The sequence below is a fragment of the Cynocephalus volans genome, chromosome 11 (assembly GCF_027409185.1).
Source record: "Cynocephalus volans isolate mCynVol1 chromosome 11, mCynVol1.pri, whole genome shotgun sequence".
Classification (NCBI taxonomy): Eukaryota; Metazoa; Chordata; class Mammalia; order Dermoptera; family Cynocephalidae; genus Cynocephalus; species Cynocephalus volans.
In genome coordinates this window covers 10,737,050-10,761,513 of record NC_084470.1, presented here as the reverse complement: position 1 = coordinate 10,761,513, position 24,464 = coordinate 10,737,050, and the positions used below count along the sequence as shown (strand labels likewise).

Sequence of the window (24,464 nt, the reverse complement as noted above, 5' to 3'; positions counted from 1 at the left end):
GAAGCGCAGAGAGAGAAGAAGACAGTGTCATTGCAACCCCTCCATCCCCCCCAAAACTCTAAATGTCCATGAAGAAGTAAATGTTGTTTACACTTACAAACCGTGGTACATCTACACAATGGATTCTGCTCAGCAATTGAACAGATTAAACTACTTATATTACAACAGCAGGAATCAGTCTCAGAAAGTTTATGAGTGAAAGAAGGCAGACATAGAAGCAAAAACCATATACCATTGATTCCACTTTCATGATGCACAAAACAGATGAAACTAATCTGTGGAAACAGAAATCAGATCAATAGTTGTTTGCCTCTGGTGGAAGGAAGAGTGAGAGTGGGTGGGAGGGATAAGATGGAATTCTGGGGTGATGGCAATGCTCTGTGTATCGATGGGGGTGTGTGCAGTTGTCAAAACTCGTCGAACTGCACTCTTAAGGTCTGTGCACTTTACTATATGTTATTATGCCTCAATTAAATGATTACTTAAAAGAAAAAAGGCTTCGCTGAGAAGGTAGCCTCTGAATCTGGTCTGGAAAGATAAGTCAGAATTCAGCCAGAATGGGCAAAGGTGTGTCGGAGGAAAGCCCCTGGAATACCCATTAACAGGCAGGTAGGCAGGTGTGGCTGCAGTTTCAGGTGTGAGGAGAAAGCGCAGCCCACTGGGTAGCAAAGGTAGACCTGGAATGCAGACACTTTTTCCTGGAGCCAACATGGAGCACTGAAAAGGAAAGGCAAGATATAAACTGTATGTTTAAAAGATAACTGATTTTCACGTGGACAGTGGCTGATAGAGGAGGAACACAGATCAGTCTGGCCAAGAAATGTTACATGCTAGACTTCACGGAGTGACAGGTCACAGAGACCCAGGTTGGGGAAGGATCAGGGCAGGTGCATAGATGCAGGGAGATGTTTTAGAGGGAACATGGGATTTGGTTACCAGTTGGATGGAGAAGCTGAAGGATGAGAATGAGTTAATGGTGACTCAGGGCCTTCAAGCTTTAGGGGAATGGTAAGTTCATTGGCTTAAAGTAGAAATAATAAATTTAGATGGACAGGAGAGTTGGAAATAGAAATTGAGAGAGAAACCAGGTTGTAGATAGATATACGATTTGCAGGTTAGTGATATGTATTTAAGTGGGAAGATCATGAAAATGAAGCTGATTGTCTTGTTCAGGGGGGATTTTAAAGTGAAAAAGCAGAGTACCAGGGCATAATTTTGAAAGATAACAGTGAGCACTTAATAATAAGAAAGCAAACTGGAAGAGAGGGGGAGGAGTGTTATAGAAGTCAAAGATTCTTAAGTGGCCAAAAATGCAGGGAAATGAAATAATTTGAGTATGAAAAAGAGGCCATTAGATTTGGCAATTTAAAAGGCATAGATGAGATGAATAAAACTGATACTTCTAGCCAAACAGACCAAGAAGAAAGAAGACAAATTTCCAGTATCAGGAATGAAAGAGGTGGTATCTCTACAGATCCTACAGACATTAAGTGTAATAAGGGGATGCTACGAACAACTTTATGTCAATAAATCCAGCAGTTCAGACAAAATGAGCCAACTCCTTGAAAAACACAAACTACCAGAACTCTCTTAGGAAGAAACAGATAACTTAAATATTTCTATATCTGTTATTAAGAAAATCCAGATAACTGGGTGAAAGGGAGGATGCCTGCCTGCCCGGACACAGCCTCTCCCTAACCCCCAGCCTGGTTGGCTTCTGCTGTTTTCTCTTGTTCTCACAGCTCTCAACTCTGCCTTCCCTAGGATCTGGACCTCAGTTTTCTCTCAAACTCATCTCTTTGGCTCCTCTGTGCCAACCTTGGCCACTCGGTAACCAGTGCCCTCCCTCTGGCCACTTGGTTTGGGGGTCTGCCTTTTACCTCCTTGAAGGGCAGAGTTAAACAGTGGAGATCAAATTGCAGTGAGCTGAATAAATGAAAGGTAAGGAACTAAAGGTAAAGGAATAGTCAGCCCTCTAGACAAGTTTAGTGGTGAAGGAAAGCAGAGAGAGAGGCCAGAAACTTACCTGCAAATGTTGAACATTATGCAAACAGTGTAATGCGATTCCATTTTTACTATCCATGTAGAGAATTTAATTTGCATAATGAGAGCCTGACCTCTTGTATCAAAAAAAGATCACCAAGGAGCAGAGTAACTTCAGATACAAATTATCTACCTAATTTAAAACGAGAGAACAAAATCCCTTGTACAAAACTATTTTTCATTACTTTTTTTATTGGTAGTCACATTATAATCCTCTCTTCATAAATCCCTGTTGATCATGATTCAAATACTAATGCAAGCCAAAGACACCCGAAGAAAAGGAATTTTGTGAATCAGATAACATTTTTAATTGGTTCTCTCACACCTTTCAAATCTGTATTCTTGATTTATGACATTTTTCTTGTCAGGGTCATCAGAGGTAAATAGGCTCTCGTGCCCTTTAGGAAATTAAATTCTTTAAGGAAATTTTATTTTAAAAGTATTCACAAGTAGGCAGTTTTTTTATGTTATGATCTTGTAAATAGCGTAACAATTGCTAAACTTTTATCTTCATTTCATTTTAAAATCTCTTCTTGTTTCCCTCTGCCATTTACTAATTATTTGGGGAGATGGGTTTATTTAATAAAATGAATTATATTCTCAAATCCCAAAACTCTTAAAGGAAAAGCTTACTCAGTCTTTTATTCTTCCGCATGAGTATATAGCTGCACACAAATGCAAGTATATATATATGTGTGTGTGTTTTCTCTCTGTATATACTAAATGAACCGTATTAGAGCCACATGATGGCCTGTCATGTCACTCTAATAGAGTTTATATAGTTATTCATTTAGCCAGTTATTCTTTATTATGGAAATTTAAGTTGTTTTTAACTTTTTCTAAAATAATACTATGTTAAACAGACTTGTACATATATCATCAAGTACTCATGCTGTTTTTTTCCTGTGGTTTAGATACCTAGAAGCGAAATTTCTGCATGAGAAATACCCGGATATTTGCATAAATACTAAGATTTTAAAGTAAATGCACAAATTATTCACCCAAAATATCATGTCAATTTATATTCCAACCAATACAGTTGTTGTTTCCTTATACACTCATCCTATGCTATATGTTTTCCTCAAAACTGCTTTCAATCTGTTAGGCCAAAACAGTATTTTTGTTTTAAATTGTACTTACCTCAGTATGTGTGGCTTTGAGGCCCATTTCATTGGTTCCATTTTAAAGGAATAAAATACTTGAATTTAAAGTGATTTCCAGGGCCGAGCCCGTGGCGCACTCGGGAGAGTGCGGGGCTGCGAGCGCAGCGACGCTTCCGCCACGGGTTCGGATCCTATACAGGACTGGCCGGGGCACGTGCACTCAGTGGCTGAGTGCCGGTCACGAAAAAGACACACACATAAAGTGATTTCCAGCTTAGAACTTATCCTAATGGATGATTAAGCATGTGTCTGCAGAGTAGACAATACTTTGTGGGAGAGCTGGAGGGTCTGAGTTAGTTATAACTAAAGGAGGTACATTTCCAAGAGTATTTTAGTATTTAGGCAATATACCCAATTTGGATCTTGGCAATGATCATTTTCTTGAGGCATGTTAAGGCTTAAATACTTTTGATGCAGATATTCAGCAAAACATTATTGTAATAGAAAACCTGCGTATAAACCTAATAAAATTTGTGCAGAAGCAGCTCATCTAATAGGAATAGAAATGACTGTTTCTTTCACTTTTTAGTAAGGTGACATCTTCGTGAATTTGCTCACCGATACCTGCTTGTCATTGAGGAGAGCAGGTGTGGGATGTGCTCAGCCCAGTGCCTGGCTCCTAGTAAGCATTTGTTAACTGATAGTTAGGATTTGGTTTCTTTCCCTCCCTCCTTCTTTTCCCACTCCCTCCTGATTTTCTTTTTTTTCTCTTGAAAATTTTAGTGCAATGGGCTACAACTTCAAGTGAGCAAGGCCAACAAAACTAGAAAGAAACCTTCTGGGCACTTTAACCTGAGGTCTTTCTTATGCAGCCTCTGATGGTTAAATGTTTCGCTTGCACAGCCCACAGGATATCTGAAAGAAGCAAGTCTTAGGAGGAATGGAGTTCTGATGGCAAAGAAATGACAGTGGCTACTTTGTAGTAAGAAGGGACATTTATAAAAAGACAAATGTACAGTAGTGAATTCATGTGGAAATCATGACATTGTGACAGTCAATGCCTTTGCTTGCAGAACGTAGAAAAGCATGACACATTTTAGGAAGCTCTCTATCAAAAATGTGCAGAATGGAGTTTCGATATTTGCAGGTATAGAATTTCACATATCTGGAAAATGTACTTAATGTATCTCTCTCTTTAACAATGCTGGAAAAAATGACGTTTAGGAATGTCAAGTGGGTGTGGCCGTGCACCTCTTAGGCTGTCTCATTTCTCTTATTTCCCTCGCATTTATTTTTTGACATCTGTTTCATCTATATTTATTTACACTAACAATTAATGGTGAAGAACACAATTCTTAAGACGCTAAACCAGTGAAGGGCTTGCAGATGTAATTATCCTTCAGCTGTTTAACTAGCAACTTATTCAGAACAAACAGATGAATGCTGTAATCACCTGTCCTGTTTCTTTGCTTTACCCATATGGAAAATAATTCTGTAATCTTCCCCTCTATGTAGACACTAACTGATGAAGTTACTGTTTTGTATTTTTCATAATATCCAAAATAAAACATAGCTGCTTCTTGACCCAGCTTTAAAATCTACAGTGGGCTTAATTAATCATCACTGGTGAATTTGAGATGTTCTCGGATTTTGAAACTATTGGCATGATCTTTCTGGGGGAAAACCTGTCTTTTTCAAGTCCTCTTGGGAGGAGTGAAGACTCAGGCAAGGAAAGGATTAGCTCTTAGTGTTGTAAAATAACTAAACTTTTCCTTAAAGGAGAACTGCTTTTGTGCTAACATAGTTAACCAAATTGGCTCAACTCTGCTTTTTAAAATAGATGAAAGAAAAATTAGTTCTTCAAAACATAGATTAGTATTTTTTAAATACTAACTTTTCACCTCTCAAGGCAATTATTTGTATGAAGCATTTGATAGTCTTGTGCTTTCTAGAAGTCCACTTAAATTTGACTTCTGAGCAGTTTCATATGAATGAACATTCCAATGTTTAAGTTATGAATATCCTAAAGCATTCAAAAAGAAGACATAGAGCAATTACAGAATTTCTTGATCTTCTTGAGTCTTGGTAAGTGACCTAGCAGGGAGAGTTTGGTTAACAATCCACATGGAGCCGTGGTGTGCCAAGATAGACTTTCAGGTCAGTTCCTTTTGGTATAAAGGATGGAAGCCTCTAATTGGCCTGGATGTGCTTTGAAGTCATTCAAAGCACGTTGAAAATTTGGATTTAAAACCCTTCATAACTTTAAAATCATGGCATTTTCCAAGGACTAGCAGCTAAATGGCTCCAAAGCCCATTTTAACATTCTAAAATGGAATGTATAGTTTAGAAATAATGGATTCAGTTTTCTTAAGGAAGACCACTAGAGGTAACAGGAGATCACAAGAAATCTTGGAAAGGAAAAAGGTGCTTTGTTTTACACATCTGAATAAAAACAGAAGTCTAGTTGGTGCCAACTATAGGTTCTCCTACCCACGTTGAAATTGTTCAGGGTAAAAGGTTTGTTTAACCAAAACATGCTGCATTCTTTAGCACTACCGCTAAATTGGATACTCTATGAATTTTTTTTTCTTTTCGTTGGTTTTTTAAGATATGTGTACATACACACACACACACACACACACACACACACACACACTTGAAAAATATATTTATGGATTTAAAGTCACAACAGAAATACTTTTCAACAGTATATTTTTTATATCTGGCTAATGAAATGCAGATCCTCTGGATGTCAGAAATCACCACACAGGAGAGAGGAATCTGTGCCAATATTCTGAATGTGACAGTGGCCTGCTGCTGCTGCTGCTGCTGCTGCTACTGCTGCTGTTCTTACAGTCCTTAAGTATGAGCTTTCCATCTGTGAATTTGCAGTGGTTACCCTTGCTGGCAAGGAAATGATGTACACCTCCCTGGCTCGAGAGAATCCAGCCTGTAGATTTTCCTCTAGGATTGTAAGTACATAGTAGAGCAGTCAGCATGCTGAGTGATGGAGCAATCTTAGGATCTGCCAGGCTGCTAGGAAGACTTCTGTGGAGTCCAGGTAACTGACATAGTGGGAATGATGAATGAGTTTGTTCTTTCTTCTCTGTACCTTTCAAGAAGCCAGGAAGAGCCACCATGTCCCTGCCATCTTAGCTCTGCCTCCTCCTGTGTTTAGAAGACATTCCCCATGTGAGGGGTCCTTGAGAGACTGTTGATTTTCTTCAGGTTTGGATTCTACTCCCTTTTCATCTGGCATGGTTTTCAGAGTCTGATGGACATTTGGGTGCTTGAGAGATCAATAAGTCTTTATGGGATGGACCTTCTGTTTACTCCAAGCAGGTTAAACTAAAATATTCTATTCTTGATTACATTAAGAAGCACATGGTTGCCCCCTTCAAGCCACATCCTGAATGTGAAGGAATGTTGCTTTTCACTCAGAGAGTTGTTATTTCCATTGTACTTTGTGTTGATGACCTATAACCCTTGCACAGTCATCATTGTTGAAACGCAGTATGGTAGGTCAGTGCCAGGCAGGTGGCCTTGCAATGCCAAGCTCACAGGGAGATGTGGCTCTGGCTCTCCTCCCCTCCATTCTCACTCACTGCCTCACAGCGCTCACCTTTAAATGTTTTACTGCATGAATTGTTTTCCGTGGCTGGGGTGTTTTGTTTCTGTGGGGCCAGACTTTGTCATATGCCATTTGAGACTATGTGAGGCTGATGTCATACGTTGTCATTATCACTTGGGCTGATGCAAGATCATAAATTACTGATTACCCTAAGGAATGCATTTAGCGGAACGCATTCCTCTTTATCTAGTTTGGGGATGGGCTTAAGGTAGAGACTCTTCAGAACTCCAAGGTTTAGATGTTTTCTTCTTATTTTTCCCAGAAGAATTAGTATTAAGGTATGATTATGGCTAACTTTGTTAATGCGCTGCTGAGGGCTCATGATTAGGCTTAGTGTCTTGAGTCTCTCTGAACCTTTATTTATGATTTTTATATACATTGATTAATATTTTTATGTTCATCATATAAATAAAAGCTCATGGTACACAGTTGATTTTGGAGTTCCCTGTGTAATTGCTGTCTTGATTCATTTAAAATGATTAGGATATTGAATTATTTTACCATTATTTAAAATAATTATGTCTATTGTAAAATATTGATGCAGCCTCTTATTTTTGGCACTTAGGTTTTGTAGAGCACAGACATGGTTTTTCAAATATGTGTTTCTTCCATCAAGATACTTACTGTTTTTAATGAAAAACCATTATCATTCCAACAGTTGAGTCTGTGTCACGAGAGGTAAAGGTTTCATCCTGGGAGCAGGGTGGACATTTTCATCCAGGGTGCATGAGGTCATCCAGTTTAAAGCATTTAGATTTAGAGAATGAGCCTGTCTCAGTCTGTTTTGTGTTTCTGAGTACCTGATACTGGGTAATTTATAAAGAGGTTTATTTGGCTCACCACTCTGTAGGCTGGAAAGTCCAAGCTTGGGCAGTTGCGTCTGGCAAGGGCCTCAGGCTACTTACACTTATGGTGGAAAATGGAAGGGGGAGCAGGCTTGTGGAAAGAGATCACAGTGGGAGAGAGGAAGCAAAAGAGACGCAGTGGAGGTGCCAGGCTCTCTTTAACAACCAGTGCTGGAGAGAGCTAATGGGGGAGAACTCACTCACCCTCGAGGGAGGGCATTAATCTACTCATGAGGGATCTGCCCCCATGACCCAACACCACCTGCTAGGCCCTGCCTCCCAACAGTGCCATATTGGGGGTCAAATTTCAGCATGAGTTTTGGAGGAGACCAACATCCAAACTATAGCAGGGGCCATGGCAGGCTTGGGGGACGTTCCCGCAGGGCTGGAGGAGTTGTGACAGAGCTGGCTGGATGATGATCTCTGGTCCCTGAGCCAAGGACTCCCCTCTCAACTGTTTGCTTCTTGCTACCAGTTTTCAAAAGGAGTGTGAAAATAAAGGAAGTTTTTAAAAATGTATTGTCAGCTTAGAATATAGTGTGTGAAGGCAGGGCTTAAATCAGCAGACCTGAGCTCATATCATGCTTCCACTGTCAGCTATTTCTGTCATCTTAAGCAAAACATTTTGTCATCCCCATGAGCCTGGCTCTTCTCCATCTGTGAAGTAAAGATGGCAATGCCAACCTCCCGGGATTGCCCTGAGAGGCACAGCAACAGAGACAATCTGGTCGCTCAGTAGATGGAGTAGTACTGATCCCTAGATAGATGGAGCTATTACTAATGTCAAAGAACGTACTAGAAGATAAAATGGGATGATGAGATGGCAAAGTAATGAAATAAATGGGGAGGAAATAAAGGTCAGTAGCCAAGTCAGGTATACTAGGAAAAAAAATCTAGAACATTTTTATAGGAAAAGAAGCAGGAAAAAAGTATGAGAACATCCCAGACGGGTAAAGTAGAATGCTAAATTTACCCAAGCATGTACTGAAGAGAAGAAAGGAATGTTAAATATGGCAGCAAAATGGAGTAAAAGCCAGCATCAGCATGCTGCAGTAAACCTGGTTCTTCTCCCTGCTCCCCCGACTAGTTGTCAAGGTCACTGTCAAGCATCCTGAGAATGTCAGTCAGGGAGGATTTCCCCAGGATGGTGAGCAGAACTTCCTTGCCTTCACCAGCATTTCTCCCTCCATGGGAAGTGCAGCGATAGCTCAGGAGTAACGTGTACCATGGGCCAGCATTTGAGAAATGCATAAACAAGATTAAATATTCCTTCTTGTAGTGCTTCTCGAGTCTTTAATACATAACTGTGATATTCCAGGAGGGAGTGCTAGAGACAGTATCACAGAAGTAGTGTTCTTGGAACACACTTGGGAAACACTGTCCCCAGCTTCCTGTATTTTGACCTATGACAAATGCTGCCCTACATTCTACACCTACATGCGGACTGTGTTCCCTCTGCCTGGAAAGTTCTACCTCTAGATCTTGACATAGCTTCCTCTTCTTCTCTTTGTTCATTCAGGTCTCAGCTCAGATGTCCCTCCTCACAGAGGTCTTCCCTGACTACTAGACCCTGTCACTTTCCATTCTAAAGCACTTATTGCTATTTGAAGTATGGAAGTTCTTTAGATTTGTTACATTTTTATTGCCTGTTTCTCTTATTAGAATGTGAGTTCAGTTTGTGAGATTTTTGCTGTGTCGCTGGCTCTTAGAACAGCATCTTGTACCTCCTTGTAGTAGGTGCTTTGTTGAAGGAACAAACGAATGAATGAACATTGAACTCAAGCCTTTCTGTTAAACAGGGTGGAAGATCATGATGATCTCATGCCAGTATTTATGCGCCATGACACACTTCTGAAGCAAACTTATGGAGAATACTTCCTGGCCGAACTGATCGAGGCCCGAGACGAAGAGAATCATGCTGTCGTGTGTGAGGTTGGTGACTAATCCACCCAGGGATGTGCTTTCTGAGCGAATGAGATAAATGTGTGATGTTGCTCCTGGTTTTGCTGAGCCCCCCCAGGGCTGCTGTCCTCCTCACTTCCTGTGCCCTTCCAGGTGGCATGCCAGGACAGCTTCTGAGCTGTGGCATTGCCCACCCCCTGCCCCCCAGTGCTATTGCTTTAGGTTTCATTCTGGGAGGTCCTTCCAGACACCCAGGCTGCTGTAGGTTCTTGGCCATGTCCCTAGTGGTAGGGGTTGCTGGGAAAACATCCTCCAGGGGTATGTAGGGGGGATCTCTGAGAGTCCTGAGATCTTAAAGGTCAGAGGTCACAAACCAGCATTCTGCTGGCAGATTATTTTGTTTGACTTAGAAAGTGATTAATTTTAACTTTTTGTTCTGACATAATTTCATACTTATAGAAAATTTATAAGTACCCAGATTCCCTAAATGTTAACATTTTACCCCATTTGCTTTCTTTACCTCTTTTTCACTCGCCCTAATTTACCTACATATACGTCTTTTCTGAACTACTTGAGAGTAAGTTGCAGACGTAATGTCCCTTCACCCCTAGACGCTTCAGTGCATATTTCCTAAAAATAAGACATTTTCTTACTTAACTATAGTACAGTGATCAAAGTAAAGCAATTATGATTCCTACAATGCTATTATCTAATTTATGGACTTTATTCAGATTTGACTTGAAGTCCCAAAAATGTCCTTTATGGCAGAAGTAAGTCCAGGTCATACGTTACATTCCGGTGCCCCATCTCTTTAGTCTCTTTTCATCTGGAACAGCTCCCCAGTTTGTATTCATCTTTCATGATGATGACATTTTTCAAGAGTACAGGTTAGTTATTTTGTAGAATGTCTCTCAATTTGGATTTGTCCAATGTTTCCTAATGACTTAATTCGGGTTATATGAGGGATCTTCAAAAATTCATGGAAACATTTATATTATCTTTTAATTCTATTTTTCCACAAACTTTTTAAAGTACCTTCACATATGATTAAATTTTGTTGAATTAGTGGCTAACATAAAAATTAGGAAAGTATATAATCATTGGAATTTCTAGATTTTCTAAAATAATGAGAAGGCCCACCTGTTGGGCCCAAAAGACAGAACGCACACCCTCTGGTTTGGCAGCTGGAGAACTGGAGGTCCACATTTTCTGAAGAGACTCAGAAGACAGCTGACAAGCTAGCCTGCCTCAGTGTGAGCGGGTCACCCAGCGCCCCCAGGTTGGCTGGCGTGAGCAGCTCCAAGATTCTCATGACTCTCATCCTCAACCCATCCACTGAGGGGTGCTCCTGCCTTACAGAATTTCAGCTAGTGATGTGTTCCTTTTCTGCATTTGCCCTGGCAGGATTTGACAATAAGATCCTAATTCTGATAGCTTAAATAAGTATACTGATATTTCTTTCGGCTGGTAATATTGGTTTTGAGTCTGCTAAAATAGGCCTCTCTGAAAAGTGACATGATGACATTCTACCTCATGCCATTCCATGTGAGCTTCAGGTGTTCCTATGATTTGAAAATCCCAAAATAGAGATGTTTGTAGGGTCTTCTTAGTGGTATGGAGAATTATCTGACTGAAAGAAACTGAGACCCTTAGTGCCTTAGAGTCATTAGGGAGCATGGGGTGGCTGTCTAGTGTTAGAAAGGATTGGGCCGTGACAAATGGGATCCACTGTATGTGCACATGGCAAATGTGAGGAAATACTTGAAAGCAGTAGTATTCACACTTGAGCATGCATAGGAATTACTTTCTGGGCTGCTTAGAACACAGGTTAACGAGCCTGACTCCAAGAATTTGCAATCTAGTAGGTCGGGGGTGGGCCTAACAAGTTGCATTTTTCACAAGTTCTGGGGTGATACTGATGCTGCTGATCCAGGGACCACATTTGAAAATTCTGTTTTGAAGGAATGAAGCCTCCTTCCAAATGGCTTGGTACTAACTTGTGTGCAGGGACCGCACAAGGTCAGCCTTTTGTTGATATTCTTAGGAATCAACTAGAAGAAAGGAAAGCAATTCAAATGTAAGCTAAGATGTTTTCCTGGTATCACAGAGAAATATACAGGCCATTTTTTGTAAAGGCCTTTAAAAAGAGGTTTATATAAGCTTGGACTGAAATTATATTTGACAATAAGATTTTGAATGAATTTTTATGTTTGTCTTTTGCATATCATAATTAACTAAATGGATAGAGCCCTTGGGTACCCTCCCATTCTGTTCATTGATAGAATCCCAAGTTTTATGCAAAGATGATCACAAATTATGTTTGTTTTTTGTTTGTTTGTCTTTTCAAGTGGATATTTGACCTCTATTTCAAAAAGAGTGACTTTATGCCAGTTAATTGAAAAGCATTAAAAAGTAGGAATTTAGCAGTTTTGGTTCTAGGATGATTTATTTAGGGGTTCGTCATTCTTCGTATGCTCAATTCTCATTTTTTGCTAAAAACTATAAGAGCCATTTAAATGATATTACTTTTTTTGAAACTTGGAATCAAAAGTTCTCTTATTTAGGTAAGATGAGCAGTGTGAGGCTTCATGTTCCGTCAGTGGTTCTCAACATTGGTGTGTGTAAGAATCACCTGGGAGGCTTTCAGACCGTTCCCACACCAAGGGACTTGGATCCAGCATATATAAAGACCTCTTACAACAATGAAGAGACAAATTATAATCCATATAAAATGTGGGCAGAGGATTCAAATAGACATTCTCCAAAGAAAATAAGCAAATTGCCCCCCCAAAAAAAGCACATGAAAAGATCCTTGGTCATCAGGGAAATGCAAATCAAAACCACAGTGAGATACCCCCTTACTTGAACTAGGGTAGTTATGGTAAGAAAGAAAAACAATAACAAGCGTGGGCACGGATGTAGCGAAATTGGGACCCACATACATTGCTGGTGGGATTTTAAAATGGGGCAGCCACTTTGGACAACAGTCTGGCATTTCCTCCAGAAGTTAAACATAGAGTTACCATTTGACCGAGCAATTCCACACCTAGAATTGAAAATATATATCCATGCAAAGACTTGTACACAAATGTTCATAGCAACATTATTGATAATATCCCCAAAGTGGAAACAGCCCAAAAGTCCTTCTTCTGATGACTGGATAAACAAAATGTGGTATATCAACACAATGCGATATCATTAGGAAATAAAAGAGTGTGTAGGCCGGCCCGTGGCTCACTCGATAGAGTGCGGTGCTGATAACAGCAAGGCCATGGGTTTCGGATCCTATATAGGGATGGACGGTTTGCTCAATGGCTGAGCGTGGTGCTGACAACACCAAGCCAAGGGTTGAGATCCCCTTACCGGTCATCTTTTTTTAAAAAAAAAAAAAGGAAATAAAAGAGTGTGAAGCACTGTTACATGCTACAATGTGTTTGAACCTTGAAAGCATTATGCTAAGGGAAAGAAGACAGACATAACGATCACACATGTATGATCTCATTTATATGAAAGGCTAGAATAGGCAAGTCCATAGAGACAGAAAACAGATTAGGGGCTGGAGTGAGGGGAATGGGTATGACTGATAGTGATTATGGGGTTTCTTTTTGTGGGGATGAAAATGTTCTGAAATTAGATAGTGGTGACGGTCATACAACTTTGTGAAGATGCTAAAAACCACTAAATTGTATATTTTTTAAAGGGTTATTTTTATGATATGTGAGTTATATCAATTATAAAAAAAATGCTGATGCCAGGGATGCACTCAGCCAGTTAAATCAATCTTATGGAGTGGGGCACAATAAGGACTTTTTAAAAGCTCCCCAAATGATTCCAATGTGAAGTCCTGGTGGTGACTACTTATCTACGTGATGGTAACATACATCTGGTGAAGAATGGGGTGAATTTAGAGAGATATGGACGTTAATTTCTGAAGGTGAGAACTGGCCCTAAAAATTAGATTCTGAGGTACTACATTGAAAGGGTTTCATTTTATTTACTTTATATTATTTATTTATTTATTTTTAATATTTAGGTTGCTGCATTGTCCTTTAAGGACTTGCTTGCATATATTCTCATTGGGCCTTAACTCTAGGCTACTGACAAAAGGAAGGGTCAGGAAGCATTTGGGCCCAGCAGCACCATTTTGAAAAATTGTGTCTTTGGAATGGGTAAGGGGACATGAAAATCAAGTATGATGTATTTTGAGAAGTAAAATTAAATTTAAAAAATTTTAAAAAAAGAAAAACTATGTCTTTATACAAAGAGACAAAAGTACTGAGAATGATTCATACAGACCCCACTAAGGACTTTTGATGACCAAACTGTATCCATCCAATTTAATCAGGTCTTTGTTATTTAATTCTGTGGTTTCAAGGTGCTAGTTTTACCTTACATCACCTAAGCTAGTGCTTGTGCAGAAGCTGGGGTAACCTTTTCTCCATATGCTTTTCGCACTCACCATGTTTCACACTTTCAGAGTGTGCAAACATCAGAGCAAACTATCAGGCGGAGAAGTGCAGTCCCAACCCTGCAAGGATCTTTTGGTTTCTCTAAAGAGGCAGAAGAAGTGTGGCCCAATGTCCTCTGGGAGACTGTGCTGCCTCAGGCATCAGAAGCTCTGTGTTCTGTGGAGATGGCACTGTGGACCTCGATCTTAAAATGGTAGGACAGAGTCAGGTCCTGTGAGCCAGGATGTAGGAGGGGACCTCCAGTGGAACCAAGCTCCATCCACTGTCTGAAGCCCTTTTGGTTCAAGATCAATGCTGTGATTACCCTCCCACCTGCCTCCCTGGACCCTTCTCCTCAGGGGCCCCTGTAGGCAGTGGTATGCTGGAGCCAGCTTGCTCTTGTTTGTGAGAACTGATTGTTAAGTCCTCAGGAACTCTGCAAGCTGCTTGTTCAACCCAGCCATTATTAAAAATTAAACTAAATAAACTTACAGTGTAATAAATTATATTAAAACAAAGTTAAATACTTGGAATTCATCACTTCCAATTATTTTACTATTATCTATGCTCTTGAGGATTTTTACATCTACAGTCTCTATAGTGGATGTAATATGTAATGGCATGCTACTGAACGTCTCTTCCCAACTCCATGCTCAGTGACAACACACCGGTAGCTTGAAACTAGCCACGATGAGAGTATTTACACTCTGCAAATCAGCAAATGCTACAAATCCAGACTTTTTCCCCTGAATGCTGACTAGGCATTTATTGGCACACCATGCTTTTAGGCAACGACCATTGACCAGAGGTAACAGAACGCAGTGCATGAAGTCTGTCTGTTCCCAAGCCAGCCCATGACAGTTACCATGCATGAAGAATGCCTGAGAGCTATGCCTGTGCCATGTGGGAAACCGTTGACCAATTAAAGGGTTTGTAGCTGTGAGGAATTTCTTCAGCTTGAAAGCTGCTTTTGAGGAGTGTGAGTCCTTGTTTTGTTTCAGGTTCCTTGTCATAACTCTATCCTGGCTTACCATGACATCTGCTGTTTACTCCAAGCTGAGACTTCAGGGAAGGGCAGTTGGAGGCCAAGGGTGGCTCCTAGAGACAGATGGGCAGAGCATCTGCTTTGGCATTGTGGGGGCATGGGCAGCAGTGGTCTGGGTGGGCACCACTAACTTGTGGGCAGGGGAGAGACTGCCAGGCCTGCCATGAGCTTGGCATCAGGAGGAGAGGGTCAGAGCCAGCAGCAGTCACAATGAGGGCAAAACCCTCATTGTGGAATATTGTCACCCACAAGGGATGGGTGACAGTAGGGCTTTTTGGATGGAAGCATAAACGATGAAGTGCACACGCATCTATAAACGGACCTGTTTGTGAAGACAAGGCCACTGCACATATGGTTTTCTAGCAATCTAAACCTTACGTATTGTCATGTAGACCCTCACAGGACAAACAAGAACAGAAAGAAAACTTTCAATTTTGTCCTCCAGTATAACATAATTGAAGACACTTTCATGGTAGAAAGTACCTCTGTCACCTAGAAGATAGAAAACAGCCAGCAACCAATGCCTCTTCATTGTGTGAGTAAGAAAGTCCATTAAGTCACCTTGTTTTTCCAGAAAACACACACACACATACACAAAGGTGCATTTGGATACACCCACAAATACATATATAAGAACAGTGTTTCTCAAGTCAGTTATTTGAAAGAAACCCAAAGGAGAAAGCAGATACTTCCACAGTGTGTCCTTGCTCTGTTTATATAGTCTATAGTTGAGAACTTGTGTAAATTGTTACAACCCTGGATGAATGATGGGAATATAACAGGTTGTAGAACTGGAGAACGTTAAATCTTTGTTCCTGATGGCAAAACATGTTTTGCTCGTTTTCATCAGAATGTGTGATCCATGCCATTTGAAATCAAATTCCAAACACAATGAGCCATTAGTGTAATATCTCTTTACTAACAGCGGTCCTATAAATAATATATTCTTATCATTCACGTGCAGCTCGCCGTGAAGCCAGCAAAAGATATTTCAGGCCATCAAAGTTTCATTGCACCAGCTTGGCTGTAGATTAGAAGGACATCTCCATGTAAACCAAAATGGATGCCAATTTTCCCTGTTGAGAGTGAGGCTGGCCGCCTCTTTCTGCACATATGGTAGATGGATTGGTTAATCAGCATCTGCTGAGTCTTAGGCCTAAAATTACAGAGAAGCCAGACAACTGCAGCTACACAGCCTTTGTTCATTAGTGCAAACAAGACAATCACTTGTTATTTGGGAAAAAAATTAAAATTTGGGACTTTTATTGAAGTGTCAGTGGCTTTATAAGACAGCTGTATAAATCCAGCCATTTACAGCAAGTATCATTTTGAAGGGCCTGTAGAGAAAGGAATATGCATGCAAAAATTAATATTTAAAAATCCCTCTGTGTTTCAGTATTAGGGAGAAAATAAAGGGAGTCTTACATTTATCTTTCAAACACATGTTTGATGTCACCTCTCCCCCAGGGTGACGGAAACACAAAAAGGATTACTCAAAGCCCATTTCTTCTGAGCAGTGAGAGACCCTGAAGGTTAAATGTCCATGAACCCTCAAGAGAGAGGCATTCCTCCTCGGAAAATTAACACTGAACTAGGGTCTTCTTTCAGTATTTATTCTCCAGGCCAGAGAGTTACAGAAAAGGAACATAGGTGGTTACAAAAAGAACAGTAAGATAATTGTCGTGGCAACAGTCATTAGGGTTAGTTGCACCAAGGACATCTGCCCTTGGAGCCAGCAATTTTGCTGTGTTACAATTCTTTATCTACAACAGAGACTTTAGCCTGGGGAAAGTTCCTGTCTTTTGCAAGATTAATATTTCTATGTGTAATTTTAAAAAGTTAGGCTATATCTGAAACTACAGGGCTTTGGAAGCTAGGCCCTGTGAAATATATTTGCTTTATTAATGTTAGTACACTCCACTTTTGAGAACAAATGGTTTTTAACTGGAAGATATATTTGAGAGCAAAAAGTTCAATGCCTAATTATTTTCTTTGTCATTTAAAAAACGGAGCATTAGTATAGCTTGATTCTCTGTTTTAGGAGGTTGAAGCATTAACCATTTTCTGTGACAGGGTATTTATAGAAAGATGCTGCATTCTTGGCAATATGCAATGTCTGCAGTTGTTGAGTTGTTCTACTCTCTAAATGGAATGGTTTTCTTAAAAAATAAAGTCTGAGTGAACACTTGAGGGGTAGGACCCAGTAAATGCTGGTTTCTAATAATAGCTGCCAGAGTCTAAATCAGTCAACCAGAATTTGCTTAAAAGCCACTTCGTAATAAACAGAAATTATTTACATGAATTGTAAATAATTAAGTATTCTCTCTTTTTAATTTTAAATACTTTCCTTGCAGACAAGAATGAAATACAGAATTATTGAAGGGACATAATAAGAAATTTCAATCACAGTCATTTCAATATGGTATATGATAGAATTACAATCTGTTGTTAATTTGTAATATTTTGGTACCAATAGTAGGTCCAGATCAGTTAGTTACTTATCTTCCTGCCTGTGTATTCCTCATCAAAGACCTAAAATCACAGGGACCATTGCAAGAGCTTCCGAACCAAGTGTTGTTGGGATGCTAGGAGGTGATGCATTTGCAGATCAGACCCACCTACTGAACCAGCCTGGCCTGACTCAAGTTTATTTCAGTCCAACGTTTCCCACTAAATCTCCTTTTCCCATCAGACCATCCAATCAATAAATAAATGAATTTAAGAAAAGTTGAAGTGTTCCTACATGATAAGGAGCTAGTGACCATGAACTTTGTTGTAATTGAGGGCCAATCAGATAGGCACTGGAACAATGTCCCTTCTTTCCAAGAGCTGTGTATGTGGAGGGGAGGAAGGTGAACAGGAGGGCTGGGCTTGTGGTAGGATAAAAATAAAAGACAACAAATGACAGAGGATATGGGGCAGGCAGGGGGACTGTCTGGGCAAAGAGGACAAGTGTTAAGTTCTAATAGCTTCCCCTTAAGAACTCTGTGGCAACTTCCCTAATTTACTTGTCCACTTCTAGTACTGTCTCCCGTCCTAGAGGTGGACACTCATGGGACATTTATTTGAGCATGTAGTGTGTTGCATGTGTTGTGCTGGACACTAGAGCTACTTAAGCAAGATGCTTCTTTCTCCCTTAAATATCCCAAAGTGCCTGCCAAGCCACCAAATGACCACATGCTGTGGGCTTGTGGAAGTCTCATGATGAGAACTACTTGAGGTCAGAGAGTAATGAGGTGTCTGGTTGTTTCAGGTGGGCGGCGTAGCTGTCGGGCTCATGAGTGTGTGCTCGAGGGTGGACATGCAGTTGTTGCATGAATGCTTCAATTTGGGGCCTTTCCATGGACTCTGTGTCCCACATCCTGATGATGTTCTGCAGCCACCACAAGAGCCAAGCATTCAAGGAATTCAAGGTACAGTGGCTGTCACAGGAACACCTGAGGAAATTAAATCCATGCCGTATACACAAATGTGCTGTTTACTAAGTGATGGAACTAGATAAGGCATTTTATATTTCCTTCTCTCGCCCCCTTTAAGGAATGGTTCCCATGGTTAATCACATTCTTGTGCAAATATCTATGATCACAGATAGTCAGAAGTGCACAGGTATGGTCAGACACAGTGACCTTGCAGCTGAAGTTCTCCCAAGTCAAGTGTGTTCGCTTTTGCAGTGTTTGTTGTTAGAGAGGATATATAAGTACATTATGGTGAAGTGATTGCTAGCATTTCAGGATTTTACACACAAACACACACACAGCCTAAATATAACAAATGAGTTCGTCAAATCAAGAACTCAAGATATTCTATGTGCTTTTAAGTTTTAATCCCATCAATTAGTGCTTTTATGTTTATGTCTTTGACAAATCATTATGTAGCATACGTCGTTGCAGGTGGTCATTTTTAACTTGCTTATTTCTAGCTGTATGAAGTAATAAAATCAATTTTAAAATATTGTCTGTATCAGAATTTTCAGCAAATGAAATTAGTAGTCTTAAGCTTAGATGTTTTAATTTAATGAAGTTTTACCGCATCCCCAGGTATCTGTGGTTAACTGGGTTCTTATGGCAGACAGATGCAGGGAGGCAAGTGACCTTGGGTACATCGGTTCACTTCTGTAAACCTGGGTTTCTTCATTTGTAAAGTGAGGATAATAGTAATGCCTTCCACACACAGGAGTTGTGAAGTTTCACTGACACAGCCATGTAAAGTGCTTTACACGGTGTGTCAAGGAAATTTAGAGCTCAGTAAATGTTGATCGTCATCATTAGTAATTGTTATTTCTTTGTGACTGGCCTTTCACCTACTTGAGTCTTCCCAGGGTAAAATCAGCATATTTTATATTTCTCTGCTTTCTCCTGAAAGGTGATATCAAAATCGTTCAGAAGTAGGAAGAGGAGCACTTTGGGTGGTGACAAAGGGCTTGTCAGTCTAGATGATAGCAGGTGGTGATTGGGCTAATCCTTGGGTCAGGAAGGGAAAACCAAGCACATGGTTGTGCAGACCTTGTCTGAATATACACACTCATTACAGAAAACTTGCAAAGCCATAGATAGAGAAGTGTTTTCCTTTTGTACTGATGATGACACTCTTCCCAAAAGAGAGATTTGAGGTCGTGATTGTTTAATGGTGAGGGCTTGCTTGCCCATGCTTCTCAGTGAAGAGAGATCACAGGAATGATCTAAGGAGCTTTTAAGCATGAGACAGTCCCGCTCTGTAACTTGTCAAATGCTTAAATTTTCAAATGCTTTAAATTCTTCTTTGAAGGCAGCACTGAACAGGAAGGAGCCTTTTTATGGCTCAATTTTTTGATGTATAAAATGGAGGCAAAATAGTATATAAGTTGGAGTATTAAATGTTAGACTCTGCATGATGTAGTTAGTTCAGTGCCAAACACAGTATAAGTCCTGAAAAATTTTAAGTTGTTTCTTTTCCCACCTATGGCTGTTATGAAAAACAAGTTGAAATGATATAGTCCCTTCCAGTGTGTTCCTGAGTGGCTCTGATGCCCCTAATGTTCCACACATAATGAGTTAAAGAATTCCTGTCTTAGAAACTTTAGGGGGGTAATGAAATTCAAAATTTAAACTGAACCCTGGTCATAAAAACATGCATAATCTAGTATATCTCTGTCTATCAAAAACTCACAGAGTTATGGAAGCTAAAAGAAGTCCTACTTCTTTCTACCTTCTTTAATATTTTTGCTTAAAATCAGTTGATCTAGGACAGAGTGGTAAGTAAAGGATATAGGAAAACTTCTCTTGTTATCTTCTGTACCTTATTCATTTTTGAAAATCAGCTTTATGTTAATTGACACAAAGATGATTCTTTGTGAAATTTTCACTAAAGAGCTACTATTGTATATTTCCAAATAACTCAGGGATGGATTCACAAATCACCAACACATTATATCTAAGAAGAGTCATCAACACATTTTGCTGCCATCTTCCTATCGACAACAACAAAGAATGAGGCTCCAGAGAAAATTCTAAATGTACCATGATCTACAGTTACAGTTTTTTCTGATGAAAGATGACTCAAAGGGAAATATAATTTCTCTAAAATTCTTGTTTTATTTTATTTAAAAAAATTTTTTTGGCAGATGGCCAGTACAGGATCAAACCCTGGACCTTGGTGTTATCAGCACCATGCTCTAAACAACTGAGTTAACCAGCCAGCCCTAACATTCTTGTTTTAAATGAGCATGTATCATTGTGATTTAAAACTTGTAATTTGTTTAGTGCTTTTTACATTTCAAAGGATTTTTAAATATTTTTTCTCATCCTCTTAACTTGAGGTAGGAGAGCTAGGGCAGGTGAGATTCTCTCCATTTTGTACCTGCCCAAGTTCATGCAAGGTTTTAAAGCTCATCAGTAGCTGATCTAGAACCCAGATCCAGCCTCTCTCTGCTTTTCTGCAAGGTGACAGTCTTGGCAAGGTGCTTTTTATCTTAAATGGCTTTGACTGAAATCTCCAGTGATGGCTCTGCTATTCTAGAAACATGATTATTTTTTTCACCTCAACAAGTAATTTAATGAATTACCACTTTAATGAGTTATCAGTGCCCCGCCCAATTCTCTCAGAATTTATTTTTTGTGTGTGTGCTCTGGAAAACTTCCGTCTGTTGGTACCTTCACCTCTGTATATGCGGGCTTTCCCAGAACTGTGGAAGGCCACTCTGAACTGTTCAAGAGGCAAGCCGGAAATGCCGGGAAATTAACACTCTGGGAGCAGACTTTGCTTCCCGTCTCACATCCCTGCTCTGTTGTTGGTGCCTTCTCCGTCAACTCCCAAGTAAATGGTTTTACTTGAATCTTCGAATCAAGGTCAGCTTCTGAGAGAATCCAGATCAAGACACTGCTGGTCTGGTCTTTTCCTACAATAAATGCTGTGAAAGCATTTATTGATACACAACTGCCTGGGGTCAGGGTATAAATATCCTAACTCTCTCACACCTTAGGGGGGAGGACTCTGAGACATGAATTTTGGGTGGCTTCCCAGAATTCCCTATAGGATTAATATCCAGTTGTCACTGTTGGTAATCTGAGCAATAACACCCACTTGACCAGTTGCCTTCCCTTCCCTGTCTCTCTTCCTCACTCTTTTACTGGCGCTTCCTGGAATCACCTCCCAAATAAACTGCTTGTCCTGAAACCCTTGACCCAAAGTCTGGTCTTTTCCCACCAGCTCTGAAAACGTGCAGTTTCACATCAACTTCAAGCCTTTCAAGCAGAATAATATCGAGACTCAACATTCTTAAGCTAATACATTGGCCCTCCTTTCTCCAGCTCCCTATATGCATTAAGATTAGCATACTGTCCTTAATCATTTCAGACTTACCAGAAGATTCCACTGAACCAGAAAGTTTAACTACGTACGCACATTCAATTTGCATTATAACTGAACAGTTCTCATATGTCCCCATAGCTACCTGTTTTGCATATATAACCTATAACTTATAAACTTTGGTTTTTATGCAGTAAACCTTGGGACTAAACTGGTACCAATAAGAACAAGTTTTAAGGATGCAGATTTTGTTCTAGTATAAGGAAAAACTAGTAAGAACATTTTTGTTTATTTGTTTGTTTGTTTTAATTTAGTGGAGGACCTGGTTTAGAAGTGGTGAGTTCCCAGAATATTGGACGAATTTGTTCAGAAACAGTCATAGACACTAAAAAAAGGGCTTTCTGCTTTTGTGGGAGATTGTACTAAATGAGATGTAAGATCCCCTTATGCTAAGAGTCTCTGAAAACTTATTGAACACACAGCAGGATGCTCCATATGCCCAGCAGTTTATGAATATTCTCTTTTAGTGACAATAAAATGGCACAAAACAGTATTTTTTTCCCAGTTGGCCCCACTGCGGGCCCTGCCTTGTGTTTGCAAATGAAGCTGCATCTTTTGTTAGCTAAATCAGCACAATAAGGATTTTAGAATCAGAATTGAGCTGGTGGTTTTTTTGATGGTGCATAGTGCAAACTAGGGCACAGCCTGCATTTCCGCAGCTGTATTGGCATCACCATGTTTAATAATTAAAATTTTAAAAACAAGCAGAAAACATTAACTTTTGTTCCTCACGTAGGCCAGAGTGATCTGGGCAGCACAAATCTCTGTTTTCAAAGACCCCTGTGAGGTTCAGATTTGTAAACCTTATTTTGCTCCCAGGATCCATCTTACAATATCTCTGTAGAACTTGATGTGCTCCTAGGTGGGGAGAAATTTAATTTTATATAACAGCATTGTGGGCTTTCAAAAGAATAACTAGCATAGCCATTTGTAACCAAGCCATCTGAGAAAAGTGTTGCTTATTATACATTTGAAAGGCCCTTCAAATTATGATTTTCATAACATCTTCATGTAAAACAGCAATATTGCCTTTAAATTTTTTTTTTAAATCACTCCTGCTGTCAGGAAGTGTTATTTTATGCCTTATTTAAATCTCTTTTCATTGAATTTACATTTGCTTCTTACTCAGATTCTATCTATTAGGCTAGAAAAACATCTGGAAACACTCTACATGTGTTGGAGCTAAAAAAAACAATGGTTGTCTTATTTATTGTGTATTAAATAGTCACAGGTCTTTTAGCCTCTCTTAGTAAGGTTCCATTTCATATTCCTAGATTCCCTTCTGTTTTGCTTTATTCTTCTTTAAATATGGATTCCGAACATGAATGAAACACTTGTCTGCAGAGCATGGCAGTATTTCTGCCAACATATTTGCATTATGTACTGCAGAACATTTCTTTTAACATCCAGTACGTTCTGCATTTAACCAGTGACCCACTAGACTTCTGTATTAATCTGCTTGGGCTGCCACAACCAAGTGCCACAGACAGGGTAGCTTAAACAACAAACATTTATTTTCTTACAATTCTGAGACCGGAAGTCTGCGATCAAGGTGTCAGCAGGGTGGGTTCCTTCTGAGGCCTCTCTCATTGGCTTGCAGATGGCACCTTCTCCCTGTGTCTTCACATGGTCTTCCCTCTGTGCCCATCTGTATCCAAATTTCCTTTTATAGGGACACTAGTCATATGGATTAGGGCTCACCTTAGTGACCTCATCTTACTTTAATTACATCTTTAGTGACTCTATCTCCAGTACAGTCACATTCTGAGGTACTGAGGTTAAGACATCAATTTATCAGTTTGGGGGGATAGGGGGCAACCCACTTTAGAGGCTCTTTCTCTGGTCCCTGATAGGGTGGCAGTATGTGTTCAGGGTGGGAGCTGTTTTGATATTTACATCCTCCCATAAGCCCACTTTCTTGCCCTGGCTAGATGTAAACTGCACCTACCCAACCCTCTGTTCCTGCAGTGACCCCCTGTTGACCCCTGACTGAGCTTCTCACTGCCCCTGGCATGGGTTTCAGATTCCTCTACAAGGGGAGCTCTGCTCTAACAGCCTTCCATCCTTTGGTCACCTCTACTTCCCAGGAGGCTAGGGTGAGTTCCAAAGCCCCCTTCCCATCCCTCCTTCCATGGCCACACAGCTTTATTATCCACTTGGTGGCAAGTGCCACAAATCTGCCATTTTTTCATTGTTATTTGGGTTGCGAGCATCTCACTTCTCCCTTCTCTCCCTTGCTTTCCTTTCCCCAGGGTGCTGTGGTGTGGTTCTTTGCTACAGTATAGCAAAGTCTGCTTTACTTAATGTTCTTACAAAGCCTAATATACTAAGTTATACTGGTTACAATTTAAATTTTGTCTTTTTTCAGCTACTGAATCTCTTAAGTATATGAAGGTAACAAAATTTCATTTTTCCAAAGCTTTAGCTACTGTTGCCAACTTTGGTTTTCTAAAATTAACTATGTGAATTCTCATGCTTTGCTAGAGGTGTTGATAAAACAAGTAAATAATACCAGACCTATGCCCAGGCTGAATCAGTTATCTCCAAGATTGACAGTCTAGACTCTTTCAGGGGTTCTCAGGGTGGAGCCCTTGGACTAGTAAC

The 24,464-nt window shown here is 40.0% G+C and overlaps 1 protein-coding gene across 1 annotated transcript in view; it reads left to right on the top strand.

Annotated features, from left to right (window-relative positions):
* The window catches only part of LOC134390401 (cilia- and flagella-associated protein 61-like), a 222,856-nt gene that overhangs the window by 12,671 nt on the left and 185,721 nt on the right, over positions 1-24,464 (top strand). The window contains 2 exon segments of the mRNA XM_063113697.1: positions 9,422-9,554; positions 18,271-18,430. Of these exon segments, the coding sequence (XP_062969767.1) occupies positions 9,422-9,554; positions 18,271-18,430 (293 nt within the window).